The sequence below is a fragment of the Thunnus maccoyii genome, chromosome 12, assembly GCF_910596095.1.
Source record: "Thunnus maccoyii chromosome 12, fThuMac1.1, whole genome shotgun sequence".
NCBI classification, from domain to species: domain Eukaryota; kingdom Metazoa; phylum Chordata; class Actinopteri; order Scombriformes; family Scombridae; genus Thunnus; species Thunnus maccoyii.
This window is the reverse complement of record NC_056544.1, coordinates 12,431,004-12,457,473: the sequence shown is the minus strand read 5'-3', so window position 1 is coordinate 12,457,473 and position 26,470 is coordinate 12,431,004. Positions and strand designations below refer to the sequence as shown.

General features: G+C 38.8%; 1 protein-coding gene across 4 annotated transcripts; it reads left to right on the top strand.

Annotated features, from left to right (window-relative positions):
- The first annotated feature begins 865 nt into the window (after window positions 1–865).
- Window positions 866–16,138, top strand: LOC121909493 (phosphatidylinositol 4-phosphate 5-kinase type-1 gamma-like). Of its 4 annotated transcripts, none has more exons than XM_042430056.1 (19): window positions 866–923; window positions 1,280–1,430; window positions 4,952–4,980; window positions 5,200–5,289; window positions 5,523–5,653; window positions 5,772–5,889; window positions 7,688–7,840; window positions 8,448–8,747; window positions 8,856–9,064; window positions 9,377–9,460; window positions 10,177–10,225; window positions 10,426–10,510; window positions 10,670–10,843; window positions 11,681–11,837; window positions 11,955–12,023; window positions 12,108–12,675; window positions 13,310–13,384; window positions 14,537–14,617; window positions 14,734–16,138. In XM_042430056.1, exons 1-19 carry the CDS (start codon window positions 903–905, stop codon window positions 14,734–14,736), a joined length of 2,547 nt encoding a protein of 848 aa, XP_042285990.1. In that variant the 5' UTR covers window positions 866–902; the 3' UTR covers window positions 14,737–16,138. The 4 variants fall into 4 exon arrangements, with proteins under 4 accessions (XP_042285990.1, XP_042285989.1, XP_042285993.1 ...); XM_042430055.1 differs by having other exon boundaries at window positions 14,534–14,617; XM_042430059.1 differs by lacking the exon at window positions 13,310–13,384.
- Window positions 16,139–26,470: the final 10,332 nt, after the last annotated feature.

The following is a 26,470-nucleotide window of genomic DNA, read 5'->3' as shown; positions in this document are numbered from 1 at the left end:
CAAGTTTGAATGTTTACAAATTGTGATACATACTATAATTAGCGCTGGTAAGTAAATGCTTTAGTTATTACCTTTTAATATGTAATGGAACACTTAACAGTCTAAATTACACATTAAGTTTCAATATTACTCCAGGTATCAGTAAACCTACCTCATTACATCTTGTATTATCTAAAAGCATTTGTAGAAGCTTTATTTTGTGGATCTGTAATTTCATAATTTGCCAACTGTTTCTCAGGAAGTTTCTTAAAGAACTATGTACTGTAGTAATTGTAGGGAAAATAGTACTTCCCTTAATTGGTACATTTAAACCAAATTATATGTAAATAAATTATTTATTTGTTAAAACTATATTCATATACTGGGTTAGGGTTGTTTGCTTACCTATAGACAGACAAATTTCACATTTTTTCATGTTAAACTGAACTGCTAAAAGACTAGGTTATGTTAGCAAGTAATTGACTTTAATTAATTGAAAGTTTACCAATTGAACAGGAAAACATGGACCCATAAAATGTGTAGGTTGTAAATTACTTTATCCTACTGGTAAGAAAAGAAAAGGTAGATGGAACAACAATAACACTCATGATAACTTACTAAGCAAATATATATGTCAGTCAAAATAAAAAGATGAACATTTTTGACTTATTTTGTCACTTAGGCCATAATTGTCAATATATCAACATATAATTGTCATTAGGCTATAATTCTAATGTAGTATCTCATAATTTAGACTTTGCAAGTGAAATATTTTACTCATATAAAGTCAATTTTTTGACTTACCAAGAACAGCCTATTTTATTTTTATTAAGACCTTTTTTATTTTCATCAAGAACTTTTAAAAAAAAATTCTTTTTTGGGGCGATGGGCTTCCTTCCTATACCGATGGTTCCTCTCATTAAATGCTGAGAAAAGGAGAGCAGGTTTGGCTTGTTGCAAATGTATTTATGTAAATGAGCTTTGTGTGAAAGTGTGAAAATGACTGCTCCCTCCTACAGGTATAATGGATGTAGACTGTGCATGATTGTAATTACCTGAAATAATGTTGTAACGGTTCGACGGTTACTGTAGTGGGATGATAGTGTAACTACCGGCACGCTCACCCGCCGTTGCGTGTGAAATGACGCAGAGATGATCAGCACCGCTGGCTCTGAACGTGACTTGGCTCGCTGCGTTTGGCAACAACGACAAATATGCGCTCGTTGAGTTGTGTAGTCTGTGATTTTACCAGTAAATATTGAAGGAGGTGAAATGACAGGATATCTATATTGTACCCAAGCGCCTACCGCAGCATCTGGTTCTCACTGAGGAAGGACACGACTGTGCGGTCCGGGAGATGGACTGGAGGACTGCGGAAACCGGGGATGACGGGATACCGAGGGAAGAAGCGGCCGCCGGCCTCTGTCTACAGCTTGACCTGGGGGACACCGGTGCGTATGTCTTTCAGTTAGAATATATATGTTTTTGTCGGTCAGTGACAAATTGCTATACAGTCTCATCATCTTGGGCGCGCAGAGCTGCCTGTGACAGCAGGTGCACAGGGGATGTGAAGTTGGATATAAGTAGCAGCTCATCCAGTCATATGTGAATGTAGCAAATATAATTTAACTAAAAAGACTACAGAAAAAAATATAGCTGTTTTCCGCCAAGGCAGATACTCAAAAGCCGTAGTTAAAAGGAATTTGAGCTGTTGAACTGAGCTTTGTTAGATAACAGTGTCAAGATTCAAGTCACTGCTGCTCTGTTGTAAATGGCCCACCCACAGTGTCAGTGTCTCACTGCAGACTGGCACCAATACAAGGTGCACATCAGGGATGCGTACACACATTCCCAAAAGACCTGGTAAAGACAGCTGCTGTGGGATGTTCATCCAAATAATTACTTCTAACCTGTGTGCAGCTATTTGCTCGCGGGGCACACACACACACAGTCTTTTGCATGTACAGTATAAGCAGGAGCTGTACCTTTTGTACAGTATGACACCTGCACAATATGGGCTGTTCATCAGCCACTGTAGTAAACACTTATCATGGTCAGGTGTCCTTTTGCTCCTCTCCTCAACCTCTATCAGTCTTCATAGTTCTGTCTCCCTCTTTCTCTTCCCTGCTAAATCTGAAGAGTGCCTTATGTAATCTGATATGGAATTATAACGTAAACCACACACTAATCCTCTGGTGGTATCAATTCCAAGAATCACTGTGGATGTGATGGCTACAAATATTACATGCATGACAGGTTTATGATATTTATGTGCTAATGTTACAGAAGCAAAGCAGATGTTGCAAATCAGTTTTAGAGGGGCAATACATTTTCTTTGCATCTGCATGTTCATACATATGCATGTTGTGTACACATGATTATCATGAAGTCCACCAGATTATACTTGTGTGCGGAGAGCCTCAGAGCATCAAACTCTACTTCTGTGTTTAGTGTCACATTAATGTCACAGAAACAGACCGCCATTTTCTCAGCTGATAAGGGAGAGCTCTAATCCTCTTTACTATGACACACACACAGGCCTTAAGGCACACTTCTCTTAACATTGTCACAATTATTTCACTTACATTTACAGCAAATGTCCATTTCCCAATTGTTTTAACTCTGACACAGTTACTTCTATGTTTTAAACAAACCATCTTACTGGTAGCTTGTTTTTTTGCATAGTAAACAAAATGCTACAGTGAGTTTGTCCTGTGTGTTGCTTGCAGCTCAGTGGCACATTATTCTGGTCTGACCCTAATCCCACAGAGACTCTTTGTGTATGTGCCTGCTCCAGGATACTCCTTCTCATTGTTCTGCTTGACAGGCTTTGATGCAGTGTTAATCTGTAGGTTACAGGTGTGGTCAGTCGTGTGTGTATCCTGTCACTGCATGAAAGGACAAACAAGAAATAGCAACAACAAAAAAATATGAGAAGCTGCTCATTTTTGTTGGTAGATTTGCATGTTGAATTTAGATGTACTTGATGCACAGTTTGTCTGGCTACCTCTTCTCACACTGAAATATCTCAACAACTATTGGATGGATCACTATTAAATTTTGTACAGACATTCATGGTCCCCAGAGGATCAATCCTACTGACTTTGGTGATCCGCTGACTGAAATGTCTCAATAACCCCTGAATGGGTTGCCATGAAGTTTGGTGCAGACATTAATGTCTGAGTTAAATGTAATAACTTTGGTCATGCCTTCACTTTCAGTGATCTAATGTCATCATCAGGTCAAAATTTTAATTTGTCCAGTACTTTGGTGTATGACCAAATACTTGCAAAACTAATGACTCCATCTGCCTCAACTGCACTTTGTGTTTGGTACTAATGAGCAAATGTTAGCATACTAACACGCTAAACTAAAATGTTTAGTGTAGCAGTTGCCCTTGTAAAGCAATTAAAGAGTGTGAGTAGAGGAACACTTGTACTTGGCTCCAGAAGACAATACTACCTTACTGTTGTCAGGATTTGAAATCAAATATGTTGCATGTTAGTTTGAATTTTTGACAATTCAAATTGTATGATTCTTGGATTTTGTTTGCCTCTGCTGACCCACCATTGAGAAGTCATTGTATATATTATACTGTACATGAACTATTGTTGTATTATGTCATGCCTTAATGATAGAAACATCTGCCACAGAGTATGCTGTGTGCTTTAACATGGCTTAAAGATTCATTATCCCTACTTTGTCAGTAAGCACTTCCTTCTTTCACCCTCATACGACCTAAACTTTAGCATAATGATGCAAACTGAGTAGTTTGTAGTACTGTGAAATACTGTGAACTGTCTCATTTCCCGTTCACTTCCTTCTTTACTGCTCCTTCATCCTCTATTCTACACATACACATACAAGCATAGTCCAATTGCGTCCTTTGTGTTGGTTGGAAAGATTCTTCCTAATCCTTATGTGTGATTGGTTGGCGATGTGATCTGGAGACCTCAGCCAATGACAGCACTCAGATTAGGGAGGAAGTCAATCCAATAGAGTTTTTACCTTCTTGGTACAAATCTGACTGATCCAGGAATAGAAAACCCTGACTGCACACTGACTGCTTAATGTCATATTTTGGTTTAGCTGGGGATTTTTGCTGCATGTCTTTTCTGTTTCGGGATTATCAAACAATCGGTAACCTGTAGACACTGAACTCTTCTTCTGGTGAGTTAACCAATCATTTATGTGGAATGAAGTTGATAAGTTATATATACAGATGATGGTATATCAATACCCTTTGCAGAGAGAAAGGCTTTTTGCTGATTTGAGCGATAAATTCCATCTGGATGACTGTACATTATAGCTAATACATTTACTAATACTCATTATAAACACAGTTGAATAGTCCTACTAAGTAAATTATGAAAATGACAAAATAATCTCACCACAAGGTTACAAAAAATCTTCCCACAAAGCCCATTCAGTAGCCTCTCAAGAGCTTTCAATATCAAGATCTTCCTCAGCAGACCTATAAAAATACTACTTAAGATAATGAATGCCCTAACTACGGCTTGAATTTCTGCATGCACAGTGGAAACCACCTGTGTTTGGTATCCAGTCATGTAGCACTTATAGCAAAGAACTAATCTATGTACCCTCTTTGTATCAACTATATGAAACTTTCAACCAGAAACATTTGGCTGATGAAATAGAAAGCAGGGCACCTGCAGAACAACTCAGGCATCTTATTTGCCACTGAAGGTACTGGTTTGTGTTACCTGTGGTTTCAGTCTGCTTTGGGGATAATTAGACAGTCAGACAGTCAGTCAGACATGTTTAATAACTCCCTATAAAGGCTTGAATCTACAGTGTATAGGTAATGATCCCCAACCCCGTTGTGAGTCTGATGGCAAAGTTGGCATTCCTTGCTAAATCATTAATCAGTAAATCACACTAAATAATGTACCAATGTATACGCCTCCTAACCTGTTTCTCCTGTGCCTTCTCTGTCTGTCTCTGTCTACAGATCCAGCCAAGAGGGGTCAGATAACAGAGGTGAGAGGATACTATACACTATACACCTGTCTGTCTCACCTGTCTCAGTTGTTTTCTTCTTGTCTTACCTTTTATTTCATCCTTCTCACTTTCCGTGTTTGTGTTTTGGTTTGCTGTATGGTTCAGTTTCATGTGACCTCTGATGGGACAATGTACAGTACATATCTACAGTATATAACATATACAGTAAATTTACATTTCCTCTTTCTGTCCTGACAGATGCCGTCCCCATTTGGAGCGGGTGCAGCTCATGAGAAGAAGATTGGCCACAGGAGAGTAGATGCCTCAGGAGAGACAACATACAAGAAGGTTGGCTTTTCCTCTTCACATACTTCTACTTTTCTCTATTTCTCTTTCTCTTTATGCTATCTTCATACTCTCTTGCTCTCTGGTTGTTGTCACTTTCCTCCTTTTCTCACTGTGTGAAGCCAGTGTATACTGTGTATCTCAAGTACTGTTTGTACATTTGCTTGGCCTGACGATTTCATCAACTACTTTCCACCCACACCTCACCCTGTTGTTCTTTTCTCCACCGCCTCCAGACCACCTCCTCTGCCTTAAAAGGAGCCATCCAGCTGGGTATTGGGTATACTGTTGGTAACCTCAGCTCCAAGCCCGAGAGAGATGTGCTGATGCAGGACTTCTATGTGGTCGAAAGCATCTTCTTTCCCAAGTGGGTTTTTCTATGAGTGGACGTGTATGTGTACTGCATGTGCATATGTGTGTGGGAAGTATCTAAAACAATTATTTTCATCCTCTTCTTCCTGCTGGTCCCGCCTTGCTCCAAACAGTGAGGGCAGTAACCTCACTCCGGCCCACCACTTTCCAGACTTCAGGTTTAAAACTTACGCCCCTGTGGCCTTTCGTTACTTCCGGGAGCTGTTCGGGATCCGACCAGATGACTACTTGGTGAGATATTTACATGATTTTCTCTAATGAGCCATGGTGCATGGAGTGTTGGAGTTTTGTGCAGCTAAAACTAAAATGTTTGCCTTTATGTACAGAATCATAATTCCATAGGTAAACGTAACTGTCCATTATTTGCTTCAGGAGATGTAATGGTTAACTAACTGCTGCAAACATATTAGTTTGTTTTTATTATATGGAACTGTTCAACACCTGCCAAGTAATGTCAGTCTGAAATATTAAACATGCAGTTGTACTAGAAGGCAAATTGAGGCAAATTTTAAACAGTTATTATCAACAGGTAATAATATTTCATTACAATTTCCTTCCCTATGATCAGCAGAAAGAAAGATCTAGTAATAGAAAGTATATAAAAGTAATAAAAGCATCACATTTTCTATGTATACTGGATCAAAAAACACTGTGTGATCTATTAAATGTAGAAAAGACAAAGTAACAAAAAAAACATCAATAATAATTGTTTCTACAAACAGCAATACCCATTTACAGTGTATATGGAAGGTTTTCAGACCCGTTCAAGTTTTCTATATTTTGTTGATGTTTCAGACTCATCTTAAAATGGAATGATTTTTTTTTCTCCTCAGTCTACACACAGTACTTCACAATGACAAAGCAAAAACAGGTTTTTGGAAAGTTTTATACATTTATTCAGAATAAAAATCTTAAAAATCTATTATTTTTCTTCCACCTGCTTATTAGCTTTCATTTGATAGCAGTGTAATAAATCACACTGTAGGATACCTAACATGGGCTAAATATAGATTTGTGTGAAGTTCCCTCTGATAGCTTTTGACTGATGATCAGGGGAGTTATCAAAGAATACATGCTCTCTGCCACATCAGACCCCTGCTGATGTTAGGATGAACATTAAACACAAAACCATGCACACGCTGTTGCACATGCCTTTGCAAAGTTCACATCTGAGGGTGCACACACACACACACACACATGCAGTGACATGCAGTGACATACAGCACGTTGAAGCTCACATTCTGCCTGTGCCAGAGGGAGATTAGCAGACTAAAGCTTTCTTTTTTAAACTCCAAGTAGTGGTAGCAGACAATCAGAGAGTAGATTGTGTTTGTGTCAGCTTGTGTTTGTTTGTGGTATTTTGGGATGTTGACTAAACCATAGAGATTTTTATCACAATATTAGACAAATTAAACCACAAAAAGTGCGTTTCTCTCACTCATCATCATATGGGAACATAGCAAAATCTAACAGCTCAATTCATCATTCAAATTGATAGATATGACTGATGCTTATAAGATGATGTGTTATGAGTTATGTTTCAAATGCTGCTAGTGCACATGGTGTTGGACACCAGCATGAAGTAGGCGAAAGTATCATCACTGGAGTTACTAACACTAAAAGGTGTAAATGTCATAATGCACAGTTTACACTGCTAGTAGTAGATGTGTAATCCTTCTCACCCACACGCACAAAGTAATGTATACACACTTGCACTTGCTGTGGATGAGCAATGCCATCTGAGTGGGTATATGAATTCATCCGATGCCTTGCTTGGATCCAGCATTAACAGTGAGATCAACAGATGAACTACAAAGTACAAATTTGGATGAAACATTTACCTTCTTTGCCAGAAGTTCAGACTATTCCTTTAACATAGGAAGAATAAGCTGAAAAACATTAATTCTGTTCATGTGGCTGTTGTATGTTAAAACACTATTTTCAGAGCTTTTGGATCAGATTGTCAGACTTAAAGCAAGACCCCAGTGTAAATTTTGATCTATGTTTGTTCCTCTGTGTCCCTGTCTAGTATTCTCTATGTAATGAGCCACTGATTGAACTGACGAATCCGGGAGCTAGTGGCTCCATATTCTACGTAACCCGAGATGATGAGTTCATCATCAAAACTGTCATGCATAAGGAGGCAGAGTTTCTGCAGAAACTGCTTCCTGGATACTATATGGTAAGTCAAACCAAAGCCCCCTAGTTTCACACTATTAATATTGAGTATAAAGAGTTAAAACACAGCCAACAAGTGTGGAAAATTAGTAATTAAGAAGGTTAATTTTTATCTGCAGCAAATGTTTAATTTTCTTCTGAATTACCATACTGTACCTGAGAGGAAGTGGGAAACTAAAGCCACTTGGTTTGTAATAGTCTGTGTATTCAGAGATTTGGGTTTGTGGAGGTGGGTGTTTGTGTGCAGGAGCGCATGCTTAAGAGTAATGCAGCAGCTTCTAGTCATCTTTATCCTCTTTATCCTACCCCCCGGTGTTGGCCCCGGTCAGCAGTGACGCCAACCAGTGGCTTTGTAATAGATAAGAGCAGAGAGGTTGTACCTGACTGAGACCTGGGCTAAGTACTCCTTAACAGGCTAAACAGTAGAGACACACAAGTATGGGCTGAGACCCATGGATATGTCACGCTGTCTGACAGGTGCATGGTACTGAGGCTGAAACACATAGACTACATGCCTTATCGCCAATAATAAAATGTATTTTCTCCTTTATTTCTCCCTCTCCTTCCTGTTTCCTTCCCTGCATCTGCTACCTGCATCTACCCTTCTCCAGAACTTGAACCAGAACCCTCGAACTTTGCTGCCAAAGTTCTTTGGCCTCTACTGCGTCCAGTGTGGGGGCAAAAACATCCGAGTTGTTGTGATGAACAATATTTTACCGCGTTCTGTACGCATGCACCTAAAGTTTGACTTGAAAGGCTCCACTTACAAGAGGCGAGCATCCAAGAAGGAGCGGGAGAAGTCCAAACCCACTTTTAAAGACCTGGACTTTCTGAGTGATATTCCCGAGGGCCTCACTCTGGACCAGGACACATACAGCGCTCTGGTCAAAACCCTGCAAAGAGACTGTCTGGTGAGAGAGAGAGGAGGGATAAGATGAAAGAAAGAATAGATAAAAGATACTAGATAAAAAATCTATATTCCATACATTTTCCTGTATTATATGTGTGTTTCATGTCAGGTGCTGGAGAGTTTTAAGATCATGGACTACAGTTTGCTGCTTGGGATCCACAACAAGACACAAGCTGAGAGAGAACATCAGTCCCAGGGCTCACCTGCAGGCGGTGGGGATGAAAAGAAGCCCGCAGCTCAGAGAGCCTTGTATTCCACCGCAATGGAGTCTATACAGGGAGGCTCCACATGCAGGGACACTATGGATCATGATGACACGTAAGTCACAATTTCATAATGGTTGCCCTAACCGTTACATTGAATCAACCATATCCAGTTGAAGCTGCAGCAGTATCTACACGACACACTAACTTTACTACATGACACACCCACTTGGTTAGGTTTAGGCATGAGGAGGGAGATGGTTAGGGGTCGGAAGGGCGTGTCGTGTAACATGTCGAGTGACAACATCAGGGCGGTGTGTTGTGTAGTAACTAGGGTGTGTCATGTAGGGTTAGGGTGACTCTGCAAGACTGCAGCTAGAGCCTTCTTCATTGAATCCACACAATGTAACTTCTTCTCTGTCTGCAGTATGGGTGGTATTCCAGCTGTGGGAAGTAAAGGAGAGCGCCTCCTGCTGTTCATTGGAATCATTGACATTCTGCAGTCCTACAGGTAGGGATCGAAAACTCCAGTATTTAAAGGTGCTGTAAATGTGTGTCATGTAATGCTGATAATTCAAAACATTAACTTTGAGGCATTTGTCTAACATTTATGACTCAAAACCAACTGGAAGAGTATTATCAGCCTCTGCGTTGCATTTTAGAGAATGTGCCATTAGGTCATATTTTCTGGGAGGTACTGCAGCGTTCCTTTTCTATCAATTGACCTGATCAAGTTATCACAATGAATTTGATAATGATTAATATTGGTGTTATAAATGCTGGACATATCACCTTTAATCTCTACTACCTTCAATCAGGTGCACTGTTTAATGTTACATTTGTCATATCAGTCTGTCTTTCATCGGACACCTCAGGACAGGAAAAAAATTGGATTTTTCCCTGGCTTCAAAGTCAGGAAGGCATTAGGCTCAGACTGACATTAATCCAGACAAAATGTGGCTGTTAGGAATATTACTGTAAATAATGGAAAGAAATCATGAAGTAAAAATAATCCCAGACATGTCACACTGTCCTCTATATAAGAACAAATGGAGGACACGCATAACAGCTATTGTCAGGACAGGTGTGTGGACATACACCGATCTTAAAATGCACATCAACATTGTAAGTAGGATTCTAGCCACTGATTCAGTCCTGAGTTGCCAGGTAAGCACAGTAAATCATTGAATAAGTTGAACTAAATTATTTAATTGCCTTGTCTGACAGAATGATAAAGAAACTGGAGCACAGTTGGAAGTCCCTCATCCATGATGGGGTGAGTAGCTTTCATAACGATTATGTGACAGTCTGTATCCAAGCAAATAAACCTTACTAAATCATGTCAAATTTGATCTTTTTGATTTATTTCTTTTCTATATATTGTATGTAATGCACACAAAAACATGGATTTGTCACTGTGTATGAAAAATGCCTCAATCTCTTTTTCTTTAACTACGCCCACCTCTACTCTCACAGGACACAGTGTCAGTTCACAGACCTGGTTTCTATGCTGAAAGGTTTTACAAATTCTGTAGCACCATTGTCTTCAAGAAGAGCTGCTGTGAGTTTATAAATGTGCATGAGACATATACTTTGATTGTGTTTTATATTTGATGATAACAATTCCAATAAGGGGAATACTAGATTTTCTTCTGCAAAAATTTTGGGATATCTTCCTTTTTGGAATGAAAGTCCAAGTAACCATCAACTACTTTCACAGCATTGCGATCGTCTCCATCTAAGAGGGGGCGAGGAGCTCTCTCATCCAAGTCCAGTGCTGGTGGAGCGGGTTCAGCTGGGCAGCGTCCCTCACTGACAGACGAGAGGCAGGAAAACCTGGACAACTTGGAGAACCTACGAGGAGCTCACAGCTTTGCCATGTTGGAGGACAATGGTAGGTCTTCTTGTAAACTCTTATTACTTCCCAGTGATATACAGCCATGACAATATGTTGCCCACGGGGGTCATTAAAGCTTTGTCTTATTTAATTCCATGTAAAAATGGGATGTTTAATATCAAACACATGAACCCATTAGTGCAAGAAGTTGGCACTAGCCATCGTCAGTGTTTATAAATGTATATATAAGTGTTTAGAAATGTCTATGCAACAGTGCTGCAACAATTAGTCGATCGACAGAAAATTGATCTGATCTGTTAGAATTTTGGACGGCTGATAAGACAAAAGAAGAAGAACCTATAACTGGTATTTTTCTCTATTTTCTGACATTTCGTAGACAAAACGGTTAATTGATTAATCAAGAAAATAATCAGCAGATTGATAATTGCTAGTTGCAGCCATACTATGCAACATGATGCTTGAATAAAATTGTAAAAAAAAAAAAAAAGAAGAGTCAATGGTTTTCTCTTGATAAATTATGTCTTTCAGACCTTGGTACATAAATAGCTTCAATTTTCTCAGTTGAGTATTCCATTTTCTGTTTAAATGAGATAAAATGAACCTTTTATTAATGTCTTTGGAGAAATAGCAGAACAGCAGCAGATGCCAACAAAATCTAAGCGGCAGTAAAACTTTAAACAATCAAGAATAGATATGCATAACGTCATACTTTTTAAGAATATAATAAAAAATAAAAAGAATATATTTAATTGCAACATACAGGATTTTGTTAAAGCAATTAAGCTGTTAATTATTTTCTTAGTGTATTTTCACCTCTCTTGCTCGTGCCTTAATGATCTCTTTATATATATATTTGTTAATGATGCCAATCAGGGAGAGAGCCACCCTGCACTCCTCCTTCCTTTGAAGATGCTACCACAGCATCTATCGCTACCACGCTCTCCTCTAACAACTCCCTACCCACCACCCCCTTCGATACACCAGAGCACCCACGCTACAGGAGACAGATGCACTCCCCAAATGTGGCCAGGTGAGAATAACTGTGAATTAATGACATATCTAATCTATATTGACAATATTCTGTCAATATCCACTCTCCACTCTCCCCCACTGATACCACACCCTGTATTGTCCTGTGTACTTCCAGGTCTCAAAAAGAAGTAGTTGAGGTTCATGAGAAAAAGCAGGAGACCATAACAGTGGAGGTGGAACTCAGGTACACACACATACAGGGATAGCATACTAGTATAATGTCTATGTAACAATATTTTGACTCTGTTCTTTGTATTGCTTCATACAGTAAAATCCCAAAGAGCACGGAGCTCACACAGATGACAGAAAAGATCTCTCCCAGCCACCTGTCCCCTCAGCGTCCGCCGCGTGTCATTTCTTCATCCTCCCGTCCCTCTATTAGTCAATCCTCAGCACATTCCTCCTCCACCCTTCCTCCTTCCTTTGTATCTTCCTCCTCCACAGCTCAGTCAGCTTGCCAGTCATCCTCCACACTTGCTTCATCCATCCGTCCTTCCACCAAACCCCTCACCTCTCCCACAGCCGCTCAATCTTCCACCCTTTCTTCTACAATCTCTCACTCATCCGCAAAATCCACACTTTCCACTTCGACAGCCTCGTCAGCTCGTAACGCCACCACCCTCGCTAGTGCTTCAGCATTTACCCCCATCTGCCCCGCCTTCCCTCAGTCCTCCACCCAGAGCTCCTTTCACCATCTCCCCTCGACCCCTCCCTCCTCCCACCCTCCAAGCCCTCAGGTGCCCCAGCAGGCGCTGCGTACGTCGTGCAATCAGCTCTCTGTGTCCAGCAGCCACAACTCATTGGAAGGGGAGGTGCAGGTTTCCGACATCTATTTTGTAAGTCCCTATTGTCATTATCATTCAGTGTCATAATAAGCTACTTTCAAAGCAGTGAAACAAACCATAACACGATAGTGCTCTTCCAGAGGGTAAAAATCATCTTTCTTCTGTTTGTCTTTGATTTGCTGGGTCTCCTGCAGTGGCCCAGTCAGGACAGCGTTGTAGAGTTATGATGGTGAGGGGTGAGGGTGTGTGTTGCAGTGTGCACGTACTTCTGGGAGTTGCTCTCACTGTCCGAAACGCTTTTTTTCTGGAGCACGAGGCTGCCACCAGTCGTAGTTCATGCTTTTGAATGTATCAGCAAAAACACCGGGGTTTTCTTTCCCGCACAGCATGATGTATTTATATCTGTCAATCTGCATTCATGTGCCCCATCAATGTCATGTACAGCTCTCCATAATTCTCTCTTTTGTGTGTGTGTGTGTGTGTTTTTTATGACATTATTGCATTCGTTTTCCACTTTCCTTCCTTTCTCTCCTCTGTTATAAAACAGCTTCTATCGTCTCACATCTTCACTCGTCTCTCTCTTCCGTTCTGTGATGATTAATTCAATTCCCTTTATTTTCCTGTGTACACATCATAAGCATTTGTTTGTGTGTTGTGTGTGTGTGTGTGTGTGTCCATCCATCAGTATGCAGATGGCAGATATTGGGTGTACTCTCCAGTTCTTGGCCGTCGTAAGCTAAACTCTAGCTCAAGTTACAATGTAAGTCACCACCGAGGTAGTTAGAGTCATTTGTCATGCTAGGAGATGTTTCCATGTATCATCACATTGCTGGTAGCTGTTCTGTTGGGGCTGTCACAAACACAGCAGCTTATGGATCTTCAGAAGTAATTAAGACACGTCTTTTTAATGTGACCTGATTAGTGTTAAAGCCTGAAAAAGGCAGGAGTGAAAACTACAGCTTCTGAAGGGCCATCTTGTGCATTTAAATGGAGCATGCATCTTTATGTTTCTAGTAAACAGTAATTTAAATGTTTGAGAATATTGGATTTGCAGTTAGTTAACTGTAGCTTGTATTGGCTTTGTGCTTTTAGTAATGTCACAAGCTTCTGCCCGGTAGCACTCAGGTAGTACCGAGGAGCTGACGAAGCTCATTAGTGTCTATGCTTTGCTAGAATGAAATCTCGAAAATCATCTGTTTATTAAAGCTGCACTTGGTGCATTTTTTTTAAAGCCCCTGAAATGTCGATTTCAAATACTAAGTATTTGTCTATAAAAGTAAATATTCATGACAATACACCACAATGAAGTAATATTTTGGAAGAGAAAATATTTATTAAGAGTCAAAAACTCATTTTGATTCAAATCTTGCTAACTCTGATCGATGCATGGAAGTATGTGACATCACCTATTTCTAACCGAGTCCCACCCACTTCAAGCCAGTTAGAAAAGAAAGGACAAAAACACAAATACAGAAATCTTTGGCAGAAAATTATGTGTTGTTTTGAGATACATTCGCTTATGGTAAGAAACTTATCGAGAAATTCTGTTTTCAGGGAATTTAAAATGAAATTACACCTATCTTAGCCAGAATATCATATCATCCTTTCTAACAGAGACCCTGTAGATTTGCCTTTTTTCTCTAAATTAAATTGTAGACAACTAGACATCGATTCACATGGAGGAGGTGATAACAGTCAAAAAGCAAATGTTTCTCCAACCAGGAGGAAGCAATCACAGACTAACAGTGAGCACTTTAAGTGTTAAGAAATTTGTTTGGCGGCTGTTTGGAGCCCCCACCATACAAAACTGCACAGTGCAGCTTTAAACTAATCAATGTCTTGAGAATGTCTTTAGAAATGATCTGGCTATGTGTTATCTTTCCCAACTCCTGGATGGATTTGGTATCAGCAGAATCAGGAGGATCGGGGCTGGGTGTACTCTCCTCTGCACTCTGGCTCGGAGTCCAGAAGGGGCTCTGGGGAGAGTGAGACAGTAAGTGTATTTGTCATTAAATTACAAAGCAGAGATTAGTGTATATATTAGTGTTCATCCTACTCATCCTCTATGTCTCTCCCTCCTTTTTTCTCTCTCTGCTCTCTCTCTTTCAGTAACTCACAGTGGAGACAGCAGTGATGGGTGGAGACAGAGGCTGTCTGCACATACAGAAGCTGTGAGGTTCTTTAAAGCCACCAGGATACTATGAAGATTTAATGATACTGTTTGATGCTGGTCGCTCAAGCTGCATGTGGAAGCTTGCTTTGCCAACTGTAACATAGAAACAGAAAAACACCCACAGAGGAATTAACTTAAGAGTGTTCAAATATACAAAAAATACACACATGCATACAGGCACATACATGCACAGAAATATTATGCAAACAAAAAATCATAAAGCATACATCTGAATGGCCTCAAGCTGAAAATAAACTAAAACATGGTACAATCAGCTGAATGGCGCTGTGAATGAATTTGGTTGTTTAGCAAAAAAAAAAAAAAGTCACGTATGGTTGCAGCCATGCTGGGTTTTTAGTGTTCATGAGTCAGCTGCACTGTGCCAGCTCTGGCTATGCAATATGGACATACATGTAACACATTTATTTTTTTTGCTAGGGGCACGTTGAGACTGTATATAATTTTATTTTTAGCACCTTATCAATGTACATGTGGCTGAGGTCTTTTGAAAATTGTACATTTTTTAATATTTTTGTCATCAATTATAGTTTGAAAACACACAACAGTTATTGTTTTGTGTGCTGTGTATGCACAGTGTTCTGTTGTGGCGTGTGGTGGTCCACTTATGAAACTTTAATCTGACAGTGAATGGTTGTGTTCAAAATGCCTTACTGACTAACTCATTTTCATAACTGTTTTGAATATTTCGGTCACTTCATTGAAAAAAAAAAAAAACATTTAAAAAAAATATACATTTACATACAGTATATTTTATTGTGAGTAAATACCAAATCTTTGAAGCAGAGTAAAAAAATTTAGCAGCCATGCATTTACACTTTTTCAGGATTTAGAACAAAGAAATGAAGGAAAAATGACTTCAGTTATCTTTTGTAAATTGTAGATAAACTGTGTGTGCCCTTATGTCTCTATGTGTGATTGGGAGACGTAATTTTTTTTTTTTTTTTTGTCCTGCTTATTTGTCACATTGTCAAAGGTGTAACTTCCATTTGTTATTGACCATGCAAGTCTGCCACCAGCTGAAAGCATGTTGGCTGTGTGAGAGAAATTAAATGTCCCAGATATATTGAATTAAATTGAAATAACTTACTATACAGGACCTGTGTATCGCAGGCTAATAGGAAAATAAATCTACAGTTGCTGCAGACAGTACCTTTCTTCTTCCATACCTAGTGATACTTGTTACAGCAGGACAGACCATAATTAGACTTCTTGACTGTGTCGATAAGCCCTGCTGTAACATATTACCGTATTATTTGAGTCTGCTGAAGTTAACCTGCCTGTTTGTAAGCAACAGTGTTTGTAGCTGATCACTGTGTAAAAGAAAATAAAGATTATATTGTGTAAAAAAAAATACTTTGGTGGATTTTAGTATTTTTTTTCTAAAACATTCTGGTTCACCAATGAGCAGCAAAGAAAAAAAAAATCTTTCAGGTTCTCGGTTGTAAAAGGTAATTTGCATAATTAGCCCACTAGATGGCACCAGAATGTCTCAGAAAGGGCATTTCTCAGTCCTGCCACATCCTGACTGGAATCTCATCCAGTATTTTGGTTTACCAGAAAATTTAAGACTCTTTGTTGCACTGTAAAATTAAATTGAACAAAGATGTATGCAAGCATATGAGCTGCCTGTTGACCATAATTCATTTTCTAGTGTTTCCTGGTGGACCACATATTAAAAGTCTTCATAGGCATAACACACCCCTCCACATCACACTGGTATTTTAATGCACACTAACATAATGATGTGAAATCTATTGCTTCACTGGGACTGGTGATTGTTTTTCTGTGCAGGCTTTGCTGCTAAAAATAAACTGGAATAAAACAGACCAGGAGATCAATATGGATTCAAACAAATCAGCCTATTGGGACCTTAGTTGGCTATATGCAGTAACACGTATTCTTTCTTTTTCTGTATACACACACACACACACACACACACACACACACAGGGGAGAGAGAACAGAAAAAAATAGTGGAATTAAGTACAAGTGAGAGAAAACAAGCACAGGAAGACACTGCAGTGAGTGCACATGTGTGTGTGTGTTTGTGTGTGGTAGGTACACATGTGCATGTGCTCTGGCAAAATGTGTGAGATGGAGTAACGAATGTCACTCAGGGTGACAAGTCAGCCATGTCGGCTCATGATGGAATGTGTGATGGACAAGGATCAGCAGCCACCTGCCCAATTGTCCTAGAATGAAATTGTCCCTATCCTCGCTTTTTCCCCCATGTTTTGTCCTTCTACCTCTACACACACACACACACACACACAGATATACCACCCCCTAACCTCAATGTGACTTACCTGATTAAATAAAGGGTTTATTATTGACTTTTAGTCAGACGGGTATACTGCACCAGTCCAGTGGTGCAACTGATTAAAAAGGAGCAATCCACCGATTTTACATATAAAGGTCCCATTACTCGTCATGGAGAGTTCTACTCAGCCTGTAAAAACAGCTGTATGATGTCCTCTGTGGTTCTGGTGAGGTATTCTAATATCTGAGAAAATACCTGGGATGGACTCTGCATCATAGACAGAGGGTGTTCAGTTTGAAATTAAGTACTGAGTTGCATTATGGGAATTGTATGATCCAGGGTTTTGAAGATCGACTCACCTCAGCCTATGCTTCAGTTTTGAGCTGCCAGTCTTATGGAATGCAATACTACATTTCTGGAGTACCCCTAAAATAAATTGTTAAAGATCCCCTCCAGACATGTTTTAAGATGTATATAAAACACTCCACTTTTAATAATAATTTGTGTCTAATATGTTAAAAAAAAAAAAAAGTTCAACATCCTTAAAATTACATCTACCCCTTCTCCCTCATTAAAAATTACAGAAAATATGTATATGCAAATATCAAAAGTTATATTGTTGGATACACGCTGTCTCCTACTTCTCTGAAAAGTCCATTCTCAGTGTTTGTGCACTGGAGGCTTCAAGTTTCCACATCACAAATTAGCTCCAAACTAGTTGTGATGTCACAAATCCTGCTCATTAGGCACACCCCTTAAACTCAGATTTTCAATGAACACAGAGAAATTTTCCTTCTTCAGCAGATGAATGTGAAAACAGCCTTCTACTGTCAAACTCTGCACATTCATCATTCTGCACAGTGAAGCTCAAACATCAAACTAAAGTAACAAGAAAAACACATTTTTGAGTGGAGGGGGACTTTAAGCACTGATGGAAAATACGAGTCTTGCAGTGCCCTGCATGGTTTCTGGGTGGAGTCCACTTAGGCTCATCTTGTTACCTCCCACAGTCCAAAGTCATGCATGTCAGCTGGATTGAAGATATGAAAGTCTTTCTCTGTCTGTCTGCTTCTGCTGTTCCTCCTCCTGCTTTCTGCCCAGTGCATGCTGGGATAGTCGTCAGCACACCTGTGACTTTGAATAGGAACAATACAATCATGATTATCATAAGCTTAATGTAAAATATCTAGTAGTGACCATGGTCACAGAGCTCTAAAATTCTCTTTTTAAAAAAGATTTCATGAACTTAAAGAGAAATGATGGAGCAGCGGCATCTGTAGGCTACCTGGGGTGAAATGGGCCGTCACAATGCCAAGCTTTCATCTGCAGGAAACATAACAAATGCCTTTGTTCTTTCAAAGGAAAAAGGGGCGAAAGCCTCAACAAACAGGGAGAGTGTGCAATGTTGTGTGTGTGTGTGTGTGTGTGTGTGTGTGTGTGTGTGTGTGTGTGCGTGTGTGTGTGTGTGTGTGTGTGTGAAAAGAAGAGAGAGGGAAGAGGAGCGAGACAGAGAGCAGAGAGAGATCAAAGCAGGGGGTATGTTTTTGAATCTCTGTGTGGGAGGTGAAGCCTCACCTACCCAGAATGCCTTGCCTTACTCCTTACAGCCCACTCAGGTTTTTAGGAGCATCACTTCTCTTTGCAGTGAGCAGATTATGATACTGCCTCTTCATCAGTCATCTCCAGCTATTCTCAGAGAGTCTGGAAACAGTGACTTGATGTGAACCTGCAGTCAATCTCTGATTTGTGACACATAACCTGCATCTCCCACATACAGTTCAATATGTGCGTTTTAATCATAGACAACTGGCAGCACAGAGTACTGAGCAAACAGTCTACAACATATCAGTGTTGGTTTTCATCTCACTATAGAAGATTACTAGTCAATTGGATCAGAGCCCATCCCCCCCCGTTCCCAATCTCATGGAGGGATCGAAGCGTCTCTTTTAAACTCAGCGTGAGAAGATGCAAACAGATGTCTGTCCGTCCACACAGAGAGGATGTCATGCCCCCTCACACACAGATGAGAAGCCGTGAAAGTCTCTGTGTTGCGTTGTGAGTGTCTTAAGGCAGTGTTTATCTTTGGCAGGCTGAAGAAAACAAAGCCATCGATTTCTAATCCTAATCCCCTTCTACTGCTTCTCTCCTATTGATCATCTATCCATCCTTAATGAGATGGAGGGATAGAGGGATGGAGGGCTGATGAAGGACAAAACTTTCCGTGCCAGTGTGCTGCCGTCTTTTCCTCTACCCATCTCTTTCCAATCTGTCTCTCGCTCTCGGGGCTTTCATTAAATTGACATTCTTTGTAGTGGAATGGAAAATAAATGCTGCCTGGCACTTTTGTAGAGGTTTATCAAACATGGAGGCTTGCAGAGCTGTGGAGGTTTGCCTAAATATTTAAAGTGGATGACACGGATGGATGCACTAAACATACAGAAGCACATGCATGCATACACAGCAAGAGTGGATTGAATTTCAGTCCAAACACCAGTCATGATATGCCTGCCTGTGTGGTATCATGTCTCTGATAATAACACATTTCACTTCTGCTCTGCTTATGGACAATCTATGAATCATGATCTCATCCACCTGATCTTAAAACAAATATTATTGAAGCTGTGCAGTAAGACAATTCCTTCTAGCTGGTACTTGCACATAACCTTTGTGTCTGTTCTCACTGGTCTATGTCACAGCGGAGTTGGTTGATGCTCATTTTAAGTCAACGCTATCACTTTTAGAGCTTTTGTCAGTCATTGCTCTAATTGTGTCTATTGTTGGCTTAATATGTATTTTTTTGAAGTATATACAGTATGTAGATACATATGTGGTGGATTTTACAGGTAAAGCAGATGCTACATGACTGTTGTCTGTCTTATCTTTCAATCACAAAAGTATGACGACATCATTTGGTTTAAACAAACCATTGAGCAGATGTTGACAGATCAGTGACCACAAATGTAAGTGATCTTCATGTCCAGTTTTAGATTTCTGTTTAAATTACTGGCAGGGAAATGTATTGCATGAAAATGGAAATATTATTGATATTCTATATATTATTTTAGAGTTATCAACACCAAGATCCCAAATTAACGGGAGGATAGAAAGGCATGGAAAAAGAGTATGTTAATAAAAACTGTCTGGGAGATGAGTACTTTTTTTCAAGTGGAAAAATGCAAGCATAGCAAAAATTGGAAAATATACTTGCTAATGTGCTCTTAAAAATATTAATCTATTTTTAAAGCTGCAAGTATCATTTTCTTATTATTACTAAAATACCTGAAAGGTATTTCAGGTATTTTGAACCCATAGTCAATTCTCACCTAACACTGCAGTTCCCCTCAGCTCATTGTTTTGGTTTTACAGCTCACAGCTTGACTTGTTTTGGTCCAGTTTTACAGTTCTCACCAACCTCGTTTTCTACAGCCAGGGCCAGATAATTCCCTCAGACGTTGGTGGAGATCAAAATAGTGCTAAAAGGAGAGTTAATACATTTACATTGCCAGGAACATGACGTGCTTGCTAACACGTTCATAACTTTATAAGGTGATAATATGTCAATGGTGCGTTTATAGCTTGTTCCACTTCCCATAGGTGGCTAAAAATAAATCACTTGGGGGCAGTGGAAACTAGCTGTAAACACAACACTGTCAAAAAATCACCTTTTAAGTTAATATGGTGAATTTATTCGCAAACAGTTTTTTATTTACACATCCAGCAGTTACAAAGCAACATTATCATTTATTTGGAGTCATGTTTCTGTCCACCTGATGAATGTATAAATTATTTTGGCTCTACTTTTTGTCACTTTCAACTCTTGACAGAAATATCTGGCTCTTTAGCTTCTAAATGCTTCTCTATGTTCATCAGCTATTTGCTAACTTTGTCTGTTTGCTGCTGAGAAGGTAGTGTGCAGTGGGTTTTTAGAGCTTTTTATCAGAAAATAACTGCCTGCTCTGGCTGAAAACAACAGTGGTGAGAATGAACCAATAAAGTTGCAGCCAGACAGTTAAAGAATGAGCTGAAACTCGCTATAAAGTGTAAAGCCAAGGGGAGCAGCAGAGTCACTGATAATTCTATCTGGGTTCCTCACTTTGAGCAAGGTCTCTCACATTAGGCATTGTCCTTTGATACATTATTATTATGAAAATATTGATTATTGCTGCTTTAAGTTAATTTTGTTCTTATTTTATTATATATGTAATTTGTACTCCATACTGTCACATTCACCAAAAAGTTAACTTTCTGGCAATTAATTAGAAGTTTGGCATTCAATGTCTTGATCAAGGACACCTTGACAGCACACACTTGCTGGCACAGGGATCCGAGTCTCTGCAGTTTTTTAAACCACTTTTACTTAAAGCTCAAGGGCAAATTAGTGAAGAAAACAATCTAATTTGAATTCTCACTTTAATTTTTTTAAGACGGAAGACCAAATTCTAGCTGTAATCTTCATAATGTATGTCAGTGCCTGATATCTGTCTGGTAAGGACAAATAACTAGAATTATGTAAAATAACAAGAGTTCCTCTCCGACTCATTTCTGTTATGACATGAAATACAGTAAGAGATTCCACTGCAGTAACAAATTCTCATGGCACTGAAAAAATGAATGCTTGACCCTTTGTAATCCTCTGTTTTCCTGACACTGTGACCACAGCATGATTTGAAAGGAGCTATAATTCATTTGATTGAGCCATTTGAGGGGGAATTTGTGAGAGGAATTATTCTATGGACTTACTCAACCCTAAACCTGGACAGACACAGTGTCAAACACTGAATTAGACTGCGAGGAGCAGAGAAAGGTTCATACATTTATTAGAAAGATAAACCCCTTGAGATGAACCATCTCATTTTCAAGGGGGTCCTTAACATAAATATACAGAAAATACAGTACATAAAGCAAATACACTCACACATACACAGACAAAAGATCTCCCAGGCCTAGCCACTCCCACTCCCACTGATCTCCCCCAAAATACATACAGTAAATGTACACATACCCATACAAAGCTATATACATACATTTACATGCACGTACACATTAGAGATAAAATATTTCCATATCTAAAATTTAATCAGAGGCAAGAGCAGGTTGTTTGAAGATAAGTAAAAAGAGATGCCTTAAAGAAATAAAGAAGGTAATAGATCTAAGTGAACTGGCAAGTTGTTCCAATCAGATGGAGCTTTAAATTTAAAGGCACATCACCCCATTTCTTTAAAAATTCTAGGAATGGATAAAAAAGTATACTCAGTATTCCTTAAACTATACGATGACCTATATGGAATTAAGACTTGTTTTAAGTAAGAAGGGTAGTTTAAGAAAATGCATTTAAAAATAAATTGTAACTAGTGAAAATGTCTTCTGGATTTAGGTGTTAACCAGTTTAGCGACTCATACATAAAACAGTGATGGGTTCTATAAGGACACCTCAAAACAAATCTACAGAAACTATTATAAACCACATTGAGGGGACGAAGATTTGAAGGTATTCTGATTATCTGCATAATCTAGTATTGGTAATATCAACTGTGAAATAATTCTTTTTCTGACCTGTAGGGTGAAACAGTTGATAGAATGATATAAAAATCTCAGGCTACAATTTCTTCTCTTAATCACTGAGTTAATATGAGGCTTAAAAGAAAGTTGAGAATCAAGCCAGAGACCCAAATATTTAAATTCCTCCATTTTCTCAAGTGGTGTCCCATTTAAGAAATGAATTCACCAATTATTGGTCAAATGCAAAGAATTGGGTCTACTGCCAAACAACATACTATAAGACTTCTTCTTATTCAGTAGAAGTTTGTTAAAAGAAGACCATTTTTGAGTGGCATCAAAATCAGAAGGTAATATACAGTATCATCTGCATATAATTGAATATGACTATCAGAACGGATTTGTGGGAGATCATTAATAAAAATGGAGAACAGCAACAGTCCTAGAGATTAATTTTGAGGTACACCTTTTTCCATAATCATAAAATCTGACTGACTGCCCTGATAAGAGACACACTGACATCTGTGGTAAGGATATGAATTGAATCAAAGCAGAGAATGTTGAAAGACCAATAGCACAAAGTTTGTCAAGCAGCAGATAATGATCAAACAGCCTTAGTAAGATCTATAAATATTGCACCTGTAAGCATGTTGTTGTCCAATGAAGAGGATACATCATTGATGAATTTTAAAAGAGCAGTGGTTGTAGAGAAGTTAGATCTGATAGATGATTAAAATATAACTTTTCAAACACTTTTGCTATACTGTTAATAATGTAAATAGGTCTATAGTTATTGAGATCGAGAGGATCACCAGTTTTCTGGCACATTTCCAAATTAATGGAATTTCACATGTAGATAAAGATAAATTGAATTAATCAGGCAGAGGATATGCCAGAACATGAGAGACAAGTTTAATGAACTTAATCTCCAAACCATCTGGACCAGCACCACTGCCTGAACTTAGATCACAAATAACCTGCTGAATATAAATTGGACTGATTCTTCCAAAGGAGAAGGAGCTACCACATATAGAGTTAATGAAATATCAGAGTAGGGAAAATCAGAAAATTGTGATCTGCAGACAGAGGAGAAATGCTGGCCAAAGGCATTAGCAATTATAGAGGGATTATTAACACTTACTACTCTAGTATGAGTAGTAGGGCTTTTAGTGGATTTATTGGATATACTGTTGATTCTGTTCCAAAACTGTTTAGGGTTACATAAATCATTAGCCAAACAGTATTTATAATAATTAGATTTAGCATTTCTTATTTTGGTTTTACATATATTCCTTAAATGTTTATATGAATACCACTCAGCTGAATCCTTTCTTGACTGTTATTTTTCCCAGGCCTTATCCCCCTGTTTAGAGACTTACAAAATTGTCATTAATCCAAGGTAAATGTCTACCTTTAACCTTAATTGTTGTCCAGGGTGTATGTTTGTCTATAACATAAATGAACTCAGTGTAAAATATGTTCCATGCTTTTTCAACGAAATTGTTAACTGAAACCTGTCCCAATTTATGGCAGTTAAGTCTTGAATAAAAAGTTCCTACCACCTGTACTTTGATGCATCTTGGTGGAAGATGAGGTACTTTAATCTTCCAAACACAAAAAATAATGGAATGGTCACTGAAACAGTCAGATAATACCCCTGATTTTATAATTCTATCAGGATGGATGACAAGAATCCAATCTAAGAAGGAATTAGACCTGTAATCAACTCACTTACCAGTTGAGTTAGAATTATACTGCCAAATAGGTTTCAATAATTGATAGATGAACAATCTCGCCAATTTCTGTTAAAGTCAGCCAAAATAATCATTTCATTTGGACGATCTAAAGAGTTAATGGTAGACAAAATACACTTTGTGGATTCTGAAGGAGTATTTGGAGGTTTGTAAATATTTCCTAGTCAGTGGTCAGTTGTTTGTTTTCATGTAAACTTATTTTAACAGAGATATTCAAGTACGTAGTGTTCTCTTTTGGCATAAAAAGCTCTGAAGACAAAATTGAAGAAACACATGTAGCCACTCCTCCCCTCAAGCACCCCTATCAGCTCTGTACAAAACATAGTTTTCAAGTTTACTTTCATTATCAGAGGTATTACTATTCATCCATGTCTCAGAAAGTGTAATTACACTAGATTTATTATAAACCAGCCAGGCTCTTAAGAGATCAATTTTAGAAGCTCCTAATATTCAGATGAATAACATGTAGGCGTTTAGCAGTGTTAATTATGCAGAGATAGCAATAATCAAACAAAATATTCACATAAGTACATCAACATATTATGTCCCGGCTATAGGATAATAACAAAAGAGGGGCAGAGGGTAAGGGTAGATAGCAAGAGACCAGCACACACACACACAGCTCAGTCTGCAAGTTTAGCAGGGGATAGTGTGATTACATTGATACATTTAAATTAGACTGAATAATTGGGAATAATATATTGTGTCACAACTAATATTCAACATTCAAAGATCATGATCAACCATAGGCCTATATATATTTATATACACACACATACACACATGTATATACATGTATATGTATGTATGTATGTATGTATGTATGTATGTATATGTACACACACACACACACACACACACACACACACACACACACACACACACACACACACACACATACATACATACATACATACATACATACATACATACATACATATATATATACATATACACACGTTTCCACAATCATTCACTACCCATCAAATAGGCCTTCTGAATGAGACTAATTTAACCAAGGATATCATCTGTCACAAACATTCACAGCACAGACTTTATGACAGATCACTGCGTCATGACGCCTTACATTATGGTTTACAGCAAAAAAAAAAAAAAAAAAAAATCACATGGCCAGATTGGTTTAACAGCATGCCTCAGTAGATACAAAGTTTTTTTTAGAATCAAACGTCAGTTATAAGACCCAGCAACTCAAAGGTATGCTTTACCATCCTAACAAATTGATGATAGAAACAAGAAAAAGAGTACTTAAGAGAAAGAAAGAAGATTTATCACCTGTGGAGTTATGGTGATTTCATGGGGATATCACAAAGGACTGATCAGCATCATCAGGGCAGCAAAACAGTAAAGGTTTACTCTCAGTCATAACTCAGCATGGTAGGACAGAGTAGAGTAGAGAGCAGTCCACGTTTTGGAACACCTGCTGTTGATGTCGGAGATCCTGAGACGGTATTTGTGTTGTTTGCACACAGACTTGTAGGATTAATGTTAATCACAGTAGTATTCCCTTTGGGATCACGGGTAAACAATAAATCTGATGTGGGAGGTCCACTGGTCACACCCCACATTCCTGAAGAGTCACCTCTGAGAGCATCTCATATCCTGAACTTAACTGAGGTACCATCAGGATGAGGAAAGAAATACAAGATTAATTAAATTGCAGGAGTACAACCCTGAAGAGCTTTCACCAAAAACCTTGAACCTTGAAAAGTCTTGTTTTACAAACACATTTCTTTGTTTGCAGAGATTTGAAGAAAATAAGATGATTTTGGATATATAATGCTTGTCACTGCAAAAAAATGGCGCCCAGGGGATGTTTCTCCCTAAGTGTGTGGTAATGGCTGCAGAAGAAGTCATTAATAGCAGGCTAATGTGTGTCAGATGCTACCTGCCCAGCAGCAGCAGCAGCAGGGGAGAGAGAGCCAGGACATGAGTGACTGGCCAGCATAATGAGAGGGACATGGCCTGCCAATTTGGGCAGCTGCTTCTCTAGTGGGACTGAGTGGTATGTGTGTATATGTGTGTGTGCGCACACACGATTTATTTCTTCTTGTTTTCCTGTACTCTCTCTGCTTCTTCTCTCCATGTACTTCTAGCAGCATCTAGAAATACAACTATGCACACA